Here is a 10,838-nt window from a genome sequence, read left to right as displayed (position 1 = left end):
TTGTTTGTTTACTATTATTTATTGTTTACTTGCATGTAACTTAAACGACTTTAATATTTCATTGCTAATGACCACACTAAGTTATTTTTCTTGTTTTATAGTTACATTACACATGCATTGTGATGGCGTTGTGGTTATAACAATTAACTGTTGCGATAGCGATCGCGAGTTACATCTCTGTACCTACATGACAAATATTTATTTTGTATACGCCATACAGATGTTTGTCGTGGCCATGGCATTAGTGTTTGTATTGTATGAGTTGTATGAGTTTCCGGACCAACCACACCTGATTACTTATCCTGCTCCGGTCAAATGAGTGCGAGCTGCTTATTTCAATTTATAGTTATAATATGTTTCAGAACGATTTATTAAGAAAATTTATGCAGTTTTCGATATACACAATATTAATATAACTGGAGACACTGTTTTGTACTTCTGGTTCTTAGAATTTTATACAAATTAATATAGGTAAGCAAAATTTATTTATTTTAACGTAAATATTATTAAATAGAATGTAATATATAAATAAAACTAGAAAAATAAATTATTCGGCAAGGAAAGAATCGATCGGGCATATATTTGCTGGGGAGTTTTCTGGCGAGGCAGGTTTTTCTTCAATTGCATTGTTATCTTGATTGTGTAATTGAGCCGCTAAAGTAGAATTGTCAGCCACCGCCGCGGCTAATGCTTTCTCTAATTTGGCCGTACCTGCTCTCTCAGCTTCTAAGGCCGCTCGTATTTCAACTAAAGCTTGAGAGTCCGGGTCGTCTATTTTCTTAACGGATTCCGAATTTGATATTTTATATTGAAATTCGGCTATTTTAAGACCCAGGCGAGATATTTCAGCTAAAAAAATGCAAAAATATAGTCGAAAATTGGCTAATGACTATTATTATCATATAGGTACATAATGCGAATTAAATTTTAGTTTCGTTGAAATTTTATAATAATATTATTAAAAGTCGAAAAAGGTGCTGCCTAACCCACCACAGGTATGCAAATTATATTGAAATCACACTGATTTGGTTTGATAAGATTGAAGAAATCTTATTGATTGAATTGTACAATAATAATTTTAATAAATAATAATGTAATAATACAGTTAATAATGTGCTATTAAATTCATCACAGTACTATGAGCGCTCTGTAGTTCACGTGTAGTGTGCTTAAGCTCAGCGGCTGCGAGTTTCCTCTCCCGCGCATGCGCAGCTGCGGCGAGTCGCGCGCGCTCGCGTAACTCCGCACCGGCGCCGGCGCACCGCTCTACTCTACGAAGCTCGGCTTCAAGTTTTGATGCCTCACTTCAAAACAATACTGAGCTTTGGTGTAAAGAAATTAAAACTCTTAATTCTTTATACAATAACGGAGGTAAATAAGATTACGGTCCGTCTGAACCTCTGACGTAGGGCACAGTAGGAAAAATATCCTGCTCAAAATCTAGAGCAGCCCGACTGGCGAAGAACCTCGACTTTACAGAAGATCACAGCTAAATAATTCTACTCTCAAGCAGTGTTGTGTTGCTGTGGTGAGCAAGGTGAAGCTCCTGGAAAATTTCAGCAAGATATTTTCTATTGTGCCTTATCTCAAACCTAAACATAAATATACCTATAATTGTGTTTGCAGACAAACGAAAAAAAAAACCGACTTCAATTACATCGACAAATAATACAACGTAGATCGACGAAAAAATAGTCAAGTAACGACGCGTTATTAAGGATTACTCAAAAAGTAGTTCTCAGATCTCGATAAAATTTAAATGTGACCACATGATGAACATCAGCTTTGCATTATATTAAAAATTATCAAAATCGGTACACCCAGTAAAAAGTTATGCGGATTTTCGAGAGTTTCTCTCGATTTCTCTGGGATTCCATCATCAAATCCTGGTTTTCTTATCATGGTACAAAACTAGGGATATCTTCTTTCCAACAAAAAAAGAATTATCAAAATCGGTACATCCAGTAAAAAGTTATGTGGTATACAACGTAATACAACGTAGGTTGACGAAAAAAGCGTCAAGTAAAAACGCATTATTAGATATAACTCGAAAAGTAGTTGTTAGATCTCAAATAAATTTAAATGGGACCAATTGACACACGCCACCTTTCGATTAAAAAAAAATTGTCGAAATTGGTCCACCCGGTCAAAAGCTCTGATGTAACATACATAAAAAAATACAGTCGAATTGAGAACCTCCTCCTTTTTTGGAAGTCGGTTAACAATTTAAAAATTATCTTACAGTATTTAATGAAATTAATTTAATTTGGGCCATGAATCACTCAAGGCAAACTACTTTCAACATTAATATATTACGCAATAAAAAGAAAAAGTATACAAATATTATTCGGAAACAAAGAAACCTTCTCGCTTCTTCCGTAGCCTTTTGAATGCGCTCTTGTAATTCAACATATTGTCGCTGCAAAGTGCAATGAGCGGTCTGAAGAGGTTGTAATTGCTGAAGTTCTCTTTCTAAAGAGTTTATTTTGTTGGACATTTCAGTGCATTTTTCTTCGAAGAGTAGGCGCTGATTTTCCTAGGAAAATTTATAGAAAATTTGTAATTTTTTTTAAATGTAACTAGGTCGGCAAACAAGCGTACGGCTCACCTGATTGTAAGCGATTACCGTAGCTTATAGACGCCTGCAACACCAGAAGCATGCCGATCCTATTCCAAAAGCCCCCCAGAAGCTCTGGTAGCCTTACTCAACAACAGGAACACAACAATTTTTGAAAACAGCATTATTTAGCTGTGATCTTCTGTAAAGTCGAGGTAATGATGCGATCGAACTTGATATTTGTGTTACTTTATTTTATGTATAGGTACATCAAAAATGTGTTACTATATTTTAGTTGTAAGTATAAAAAAATTTAAATAAAGTTATATAGATTATTCATGCGGCTTTGTAATTATTGGTAATTTTTTTAATAATTAGATTAGTAGATTAACGCAACAATACAAACATATCAGCTTTATTAAACCTTGTTCTACCTAATGATATTGCGTATAATTGTTATAGATAATTCCGTACAGAAAACTCCAATTGCATTTTAACAGCAACAAGCTCCTCTTGTACTGTAGCGAGTGTGTGAGCGGCCTGCGCGGCACCGGCGGTAGCGGCGGCGGCGCTCGCGCGGGTTTCCGTGACCGCACGCTGAGACGCGTCCCGAGCTGCTTCCGCCGCTTCTGCACGCGCCGCTTCTTTACGAAGCGCTTCGCGCAATTGCTTTTCGGATGCCTTTTTACAACCGATTAAATAATAAAATGCTTAAAATGCGTATTTCATTTTTGATTTCGACATTTAAAGGATGTTTTAGGGAAATAGTAACCGAAGTCGAAAGCCAACACGGCGGCCCCCCATACGGCTGTATCTAAGTGTACTTTTAAGATTGTTTGTTTTTTTTATGTTAAGTGGTCTAATTTATTCTAATTTACGTGATGTGTGTTTACGGCATTAAGAACATAGCCACCCCCTCTCTTCCCGTGGGTATCGTAAGAGGCGATTAAGGGATAACACAGTTCCACTACCACCTTGGAACTTAAAAAGCTGACTGATGACGGAATACCCATCCAACTGCTGGGTTTGAAATACACAGGCCGAAGACGGGACACGAGTTCACGCCGTTTTGGGCGCGAACTTGTGGAGGCCTATGTCCAGCAGTGGACTAATTTACTATTTTTTTATATTTCGAGTCATATTTGTTAATTTATTCGAATATTTTTATAAACTTCGTTATTTTAATTGATAACAGTTCAGATGTGATATTGTACACACATAATTATGTATGTCGCATTTACATGATTCGCTTTGAAAGGGAAATCACCAGATTGTGTTTATGAATTTTTGTTCTATCTTGGTGATCATTTAAAAGAACCATAGATTAAAAGAACGTTAAGATTTTTGTCCTGCTTGTTTTTTACTGATCTATCAGAGTTCGTTCATTCAAAAATTATTAGTAGGTATATAATATATGACTAAAATAATCACATTAAGTCTGCGCGCTTCTAGAAAAATAGGTAGTAAATTTTTTAAAATATACACTTACCAATATAATTTGATATTCACCAATTAACTCGACAAATTCCTGTTCAAAATTTTCAAAATGTTTTGTAGTTACACTCATTGCTATTTATTAACTTAATTTGATTTTTAATATTTATAACATCATGTAAAAAATGGCGGGAATTATTACACAATTTTTTTTTTAATTTTTACGATTTCAAGATTGTAACGTGTAAATCCTAAGACCGTGTTTATAATTATTTGTTGTGATACACTTAACTTTTTTACATTAATATGCTATTTTTGTTCTAATATAAAATAAAATCCACAAAGCGTGTTTTATTAAATAAATTTTCTCATCGATAAAGGCGTTCTTTGTTATATCAAAGAATGTTTTTTTAGACACTAATGAGATCAATTCTGTCTGAAATAATAATTGAAATATGTCAATTACTACAGAGGAGAAGAGCTGAAGGGAATATTAAGAAGGGGAGCGTTGTTTTCGACATCTTGGTTTCAGTATATAAATGATGGCTATTGTTCCTGAAGCTCATTTCTCCAGTTGGTTGCTTCACAGCTTGGTGAGTGTCATTAGAATATTTTTAAATATAAAGGAGTACTTTTTAAATTTCGAATTACAAATTGAGAATTAAATATAATTCGTCGGCTCCAAATTCAGTTTTCATATTAAACCTCATTTGTTTTTCTTTATCATATTTTCTGCCACGCCGCATGTTTCTGAATTTTAAATGTTCAAAATTAAAAAAAAATGTGTAATTATTACGTTAAATTCTTAGTACAATAGTTTGTTAGATTACATAGACCAAAGTATTTTTTTTAATGTAATGGCTTGTTTCAAAATTTATCGTTTTGGCGATTTCACCATATTTAAAATTATTTTGGTTTATATTTAGCGACCGCTCTGGTTTAGTGGTGTTCGTGTCGTGTACACCTACACACCGGCGGTCTCGGTTTCAATTGCCTAAAAAGCCTAAAAAGTGACGATATATTGTGAAAAATTTTCTGACATAGGTAAATAATAGGTTCTAAAATATTTTAAACAAAATATGTATCAAAATAAGTGACCTCATATATCAATATTAATACAAAAATTATAATAATAAGCCTCGCCCTAATTTTGTTTTAAATTTTTAAGTAATAGTTTACGATATTAAAATCGTATCATATCAATTATCAACTTTGTAAATCTTCTTCTCCCAAAGTATTGCTAGCTAATGCTAACAAATCGTCAAAAATTTATATTTTTGACGATTTGTTAGTCGAACGTGAATATGGTTGAATTTTAACTTATGACTAAAGCTCCTATTAACTAATGAAAAATAGAAAATCTTATTGAATTATTTTTGTGTAATTTAGATGACACTACATTTTTCAGATTATTAGCCTCAAGATGCGACTCATCACAGTAATTTCTTTAGCGCTGATCATTGCTTTGGCAATATCAGTGCGATGTTGCGAAGGAACTCGTCTCCGAGGTCTCTCGCTAACAGAAGAAGAAGATGACATTCAACCAAGACATTACTATCGGCAGTTCGGCTTCATGAGGAAACGTCCAGCGAGGGCTGATGATTCATTCGATGATTATGGACATTTGAGATTTGGTCGCTCTGAAGACTGAAAACTAATATCACCAATAACCGATCAAGGAACCGTAATCGATCAAACATTGCACTACATTAATTATTCATTAATTAAAAATATGTAATGTATTTAAGTTTATTTGAAATATCTATGGCTGGTATGATATTTCATATAATTACACGTTTAATTTGAAATAAATATTATTTACATTAAAATATTGTTATTATAAATTTATTTCTTGCATTACAAGTAACTTATGAGTTAAGGTATTTACTTAGAGCCCTTAAACCTATTTCTCGTATATATTAAATATAAGAATTATAAAGGAGTCAATTATATTTTGAATCTGAAATAAATCTTACGAATTCTTATATTATTCTTGTTTTTCGAACTCAATTATGCTTTTCACTGGTGGTGAAATTATTACCTTTTCTTATACTTTTTATTATTACACTTATTTGTATAGTTAACAATAAAGTAACTATAACAAGATAACCGTTCACGTATTTTATACAAAAAAAAACAACAAAAAAAAAACAAATGACATTACAGAAAATGTCTTCATTAGTTACATTTCAGTATCAGTATTCAGTACACTATGAGTCTAGGTCTCTAGATTATTGTATAACTTGCGCAGAAGAAATTGTGTATTGTTTTATGACAAATTAAACAAAAAATATATTTTAAATGATTTATTATAACCAATAAATACATTTGACAACAGTTATTCTTATAGTATAGGTATATGTTAAATTAACTGGGTACAATTGAACCGTTAAAATTATAACTTTATAATATGATATAATATTATATTATACTCATTAGATCACTGTTAAGGCATTTTATTTATAGCTTTTATATGTAGGTATACCATATTATCATCGAAGCTTTACTATGAAAAAAACTTTAAGGCAAATTTATAGGTACTTGGCTTTGTTTTCCTCCTAACATTATATTGTTGGACTTATTTGGAGTTCTGCTGCAGCTTTTTAAAAGCCACATTGTGATCTTAACATAACAAATTCTTCATAAGCTTGTATCTGGACAATTGTACTTATATATTGTTTGTTACTTCGTTGTACTTGTAGGCAGTTAACCGTATATCGTATGCACGTGTACTCTTAACCATATCTAAACAGAGTTCATATTTAGGTCGTTATAGAGTCCATAATATATTTCTTTATCTTATAAACATTAACACAGTAATGTTAGGCACGCACGACTCTAATCTATATTACATTAGACGATGAGACTAGTTAGTTTCTTTCCTACACTAAATTATTTATATAATATATTTTTATTTGTTTTTATATTAAAATTATAGTAGTACAACGTACTTGGTGAATATGAAGCGTACTTGTAAATCTTTGAAAATTAAATATTTTAATAATTCTTAAAAACCAATAAACCTGTTCATATAAATAATAAAGATAATTTTATAGATAGTGGAATAGACAATTAAAATTGTGATTTCATTCGTGGAATAAGAATCGTGATCCGTCTTCGTGTTTGACACATTAAAGTGAGTATTGTTAGTTAACGGTAGGGCGAGAAATCTGCCTCGTTTCGAACTTGCACTTTGTTAAATAATATCCCTCTTCTGTGAATTTCCAAGGAGAGCCTGAAACAAAGAAATACACATTTTTTATTATTATAAAAGGGAGTACCTACATCAGCATTTAAGTTTAATGCTTCCTTTTGCAGGACTATTATTTTGTTTTGTTCTTTTTTTTAACTAATTCTATTTTCTTATAAGATATTAGTACACAAAAGCAATTTTTAAATTACAGCAGGATAAAGTTATCAAACTAGCGATTTTATTTTAATCATCATCATCACTTCAGCTTATCGCTGTTCACTGTTGGACATAGATGTCCACAAGTTCGCGCTAAACATGGCGTGAACTCGTGTGTGTTGCCCATAGTCACCACGCTGGCGCGTTTGTGACCGCAGGGCTGATTTTGTCGCACCGAAGACTCTGCTGCCCGTCTTCGGCCTGTGTATTTCAAAGCCAGCAGTTGGATGGTTAACTCACCACTGGTTTGCTATTTAAGTTCCAAGGTGGTAGTGGAACTGTGTGATCCCTTAGTCGTCTATATTCTTTACTGCCGTAACCACATAGCTTATTTTAATACTTTCAATAATGTGCAAAACACCGTACCTTATTGACGAAGTTGACGATCGCAGTGGCGGGTTGCTCGGGCTCGAGCTCGGCGAACACGTGGCACTGGTTGTCGGCGCCCGACGACGCGCGCGCCACGAACGCGAAGATACGTCTGCGGAAGTATCTCTCTTAAAACTGTTTTCTACATTCAACTAACTTCTAAGTTCAAAATTTCGAAAATGTCGTACGTGTTCAAAATCTCGACATATCGAATTTTGAACAAAATTGAAGGTTCGGTAAGCAAAACGAATCGTCATAATATAGAGCTAATACCCTGCTTTAGAAGACTTGTGACAGTTACAAATAAACCGCAAAAGCAGTTACTAGCCTTGCAAAAAGTTACACGTCATTTTCAGTTATAACCTATGTTTTTATAACTATACCACTAATCTAATGTCACAAAAAGTAACTAAAAATTAGGAAAAAAAATCCAGTTATTAATAACTGTACTAACAAATCTTTCCTGTTTATGTAATAGTATTTATAGCAAAAAAGCAAAAAACATTTCGTAGCGGAAGTCGTATGACGAAATCACTTTTTGTAGCCGCCATATGTGATGCACGTTTTCACACATATTTAGAGAGGGTTTGTAGTAATTAATAATTACAGCTGCTATTGCATAACGATACGTCTCAACAGCTGTCGTAATAGTGATTACAACAGTAAACGCGTTCTCCCGGAAAACCTTACAATTTGTTTTAACTATCCATTTTTTTATTGCAAAATTTTGATAAATTGGTATAAATTATTGATAATATTTTAATTAATATCTTTTTATCGTAAAAATTCGAATGTAGTTAATAAATATAAACGGGGTATGTATGTAAAATACTACTTATATTTTTTTGTTGATCACATTATTATGTTAAAGTTAAGCAAGTCAATATTATTATTATTATTATTTTGTTTCAGTGTTCAATTAAAAATATATTTAAATTACTTCTCCGTTTGCGTGCCGGCGTCGACGTGCGTGTAGCGGCGCTCGTCGGGGTCGAGGCCGGCGTACGACACGCCGGCGGCGGGGTAGTGGCGCCGGAAGAACAGCTTGCGCGCCGCGTCCGTCAGCGTGATGCCGCCGCCGAACACCTTGAAGTGGACCACGTGACCCGCGGCCTGCACAGCGGGAGCCATTTATTACTCATCGTAATATTAACATTACGATACAAAGTCAAATTTTTTAAGATACGAAGGAGTTGTTCATAGTCAAGTAAAGATAGGTTACGAAATTTAATTTTTTATCACTTTTTTGTAATTTCAATTACAAGTGTCAAATAAGCGATTACTTTGAGTTTTTGAAATAAAAATATATGTAAGTATGTATTTACAAACTATTTACATGCACGTTTTGCAGTTTAATTATTTATTTATTATTGTATTTTTTGGACATAATCATTACTTAATTATTTTTTTATATCAATGAGATAGTAGTCAGGCTTTTTATAATATGAAATTTCTTAGTTCAAACTGTAAGTGATAAATATTTAATTTAGTAGAATTTCTAAATAAAAATCACATGTGCTACGTATTTAAATTTATAATATACACTTAGTTTTTTACTATAATTGTATGAGACCAAGAGACGAAATTGAAGTTTTAGGGAATCTACTCTCCCTGTTCCTGTAATAATTATTATTAAAAATGTAAATTTAACATACCTTTTTCTGCAGAATATTTTGGACTGCCCTCTTAACAGCTGCAGGGCCAGTGAGCGCTTCGGTATTTTCTGAGCCGAGTAATAGCACGTTACAAGCGGCGCCGGTCGCGAGCAAAGCGCGCGCTGCGGCACTCGCACTACCGCCGGACCAAGGATCTCTGTCGAAATACAACCACCGGTAATTAAATATTTTAACACTACTCTCTGTAGATATTTGTAGTAAACATACATGTTTGCTGTCCTAGTTTATATATTATATTTGACCTTGAATTTAATTTTAAACGATTCAGCTTACGCTCACGTGCTTCGAATACGCAGTTAAGCTGGCGGTCCCGGTTGTTATTATAGACAACTGATAGCAATAGTTACTCATAGTACGAAATATATCCACGTGTGCGACCAGCGTGGTGCCCGGCAGTGGGATATTACAGGCTGAATCGTCGTAATTTATCAAGGTCGAATCACTTTAAGGTTCATCTTTCCAGTCTCATTGAAGTGCCAACCTGTCGGGCAGCCTGAGCGGCACCGGCAGCGCCAGCGGGGTGACGGTGTGCTGGTAGACCAGCGCCGACAGCGAGCCGAACACGGGCTCGTCGGGGCAGCCGCGCAGGCGCACGCCGCGCGCCGTGGGCTCCACCAGGAAGTGCCGCACGCCGCCGCCCGCGCGGACCGCCAGCCCGAACGCGCCCGGGAACGAGTTCGAGTCGCGCACTATGAAAGCCCCCTCTTCTAGTTGTTGCAGGGCTGCCACGGCTGCGAAACGAAAACATTTTTAGCTCAGTAAGCTATAAATTAGTTCTAGTGCAAAAGGATTCGTAGCTTTCTATCCCATGTAGGTTCACTGCTACAAATTGATACACTAGTAGCAGAGGCAAGTAAATCTTCAAGCACGTGGACTTTCGCTGTTGCGAATTGAATAGAGTAGTTACGACAATTGCATTTCCGCCGGAAACCATGTCTGTCTCGTTTTGGTAACAGCTACCACCTATTTTATTTTTATGCGAGAAGCAAAATATTTGTAGCGGTGTCGTCTGCAATGGAGCTGCGTGGTGGATAAAGTTCCGTTCTTTCTCCTACATAGAGAAAGAAGCATGCCCAGCAGTAAGATGTTAAAGGCGGAATCGTGATACTTTGACAAAAATTTGATATAACAATTAATACCACATTATCCTAGCTTCAAAATGAAGGAGTTCTAAAAGTCTGAGTGGTTCAATAGCAAATTACCGTCGTCCCGCGAGATGCTGGGCTTGTACCAGTAGTGGCTGGTGTCGCGCGCGAACCGCACGCGGTCGGGCGCCACGTGCTGCGGTTCGGCCGCGCTCGCGCTGGGGCGCCGCGAGCCGGCGGCCGCGCTGCCGCTGTACACCCGGTACTCGGACTCCGGGCTGCCTTCGCGGTCTTTCCTTCAGTCATTG

The 10,838-nt window shown here is 35.3% G+C and overlaps 3 protein-coding genes across 3 annotated transcripts in view; 1 reads left to right on the top strand and 2 right to left on the bottom strand.

The window, feature by feature from the left end:
• Window positions 1-547: 547 nt before the first annotated feature.
• On the bottom strand, window positions 548-4,124 carry LOC123669787 (plectin-like). Its single transcript, XM_045603378.1, has 5 exons — window positions 4,047-4,124; window positions 3,032-3,238; window positions 2,364-2,536; window positions 1,138-1,304; window positions 548-849 (listed from the first exon to the last, which is right to left on the bottom strand). Exons 1-5 carry the CDS (start codon window positions 4,122-4,124, stop codon window positions 548-550), a joined length of 927 nt encoding a protein of 308 aa, XP_045459334.1.
• Window positions 4,125-4,428: 304 nt separating this feature from the next.
• LOC123669454 lies at window positions 4,429-5,774 on the top strand. The gene is made up of 2 exons (XM_045603059.1): window positions 4,429-4,584; window positions 5,400-5,774. Exons 1-2 carry the CDS (start codon window positions 4,531-4,533, stop codon window positions 5,640-5,642), a joined length of 297 nt encoding a protein of 98 aa, XP_045459015.1. The 5' UTR covers window positions 4,429-4,530; the 3' UTR covers window positions 5,643-5,774.
• Window positions 5,775-6,282: 508 nt separating this feature from the next.
• The window catches only part of LOC123669453 (tensin-1), a 108,940-nt gene continuing 104,384 nt past the window's right edge, over window positions 6,283-10,838 (bottom strand). Inside the window, exons 18-23 of the mRNA XM_045603058.1 lie at window positions 10,648-10,826; window positions 9,927-10,176; window positions 9,425-9,581; window positions 8,710-8,882; window positions 7,767-7,881; window positions 6,283-7,226 (exon numbers count right to left, since the gene is read on the bottom strand). Of these exons, the coding sequence (XP_045459014.1) occupies window positions 7,188-7,226; window positions 7,767-7,881; window positions 8,710-8,882; window positions 9,425-9,581; window positions 9,927-10,176; window positions 10,648-10,826 (913 nt within the window). The 3' untranslated portion in view covers window positions 6,283-7,187. The remainder of the gene's footprint in view (window positions 7,227-7,766; window positions 7,882-8,709; window positions 8,883-9,424; window positions 9,582-9,926; window positions 10,177-10,647; window positions 10,827-10,838) is intronic.

Source organism: Melitaea cinxia, chromosome 3 (genome assembly GCF_905220565.1).
Source record: "Melitaea cinxia chromosome 3, ilMelCinx1.1, whole genome shotgun sequence".
Taxonomy (NCBI): Eukaryota; Metazoa; Arthropoda; class Insecta; order Lepidoptera; family Nymphalidae; genus Melitaea; species Melitaea cinxia.
This window is presented reverse-complemented; position numbering and strand designations above follow the sequence as displayed.

Excerpts from the sequence above, each read along its gene's own strand:
- LOC123669454 (XM_045603059.1), top strand. The coding sequence starts at position 4,531 with ATGATGGCTATTGTTCCTGAAGCTCATTTCTCCAGTTGGTTGCTTCAC. Across the intron at positions 4,585-5,399 it reads GTTGGTTGCTTCACAGCTTG|ATTATTAGCCTCAAGATGCG; the intron begins GTGAGTGTCATT and ends TACATTTTTCAG.
- LOC123669787 (XM_045603378.1), bottom strand. The coding sequence starts at position 4,124 with ATGAGTGTAACTACAAAACATTTTGAAAATTTTGAACAGGAATTTGTC. Across the intron at positions 2,537-3,031 it reads AAATGCAATTGGAGTTTTCT|GAAAATCAGCGCCTACTCTT; the intron begins GTACGGAATTAT and ends AAATTTTCCTAG. Across the intron at positions 850-1,137 it reads TGAACTACAGAGCGCTCATA|CTGAAATATCTCGCCTGGGT; the intron begins GTACTGTGATGA and ends GCATTTTTTTAG.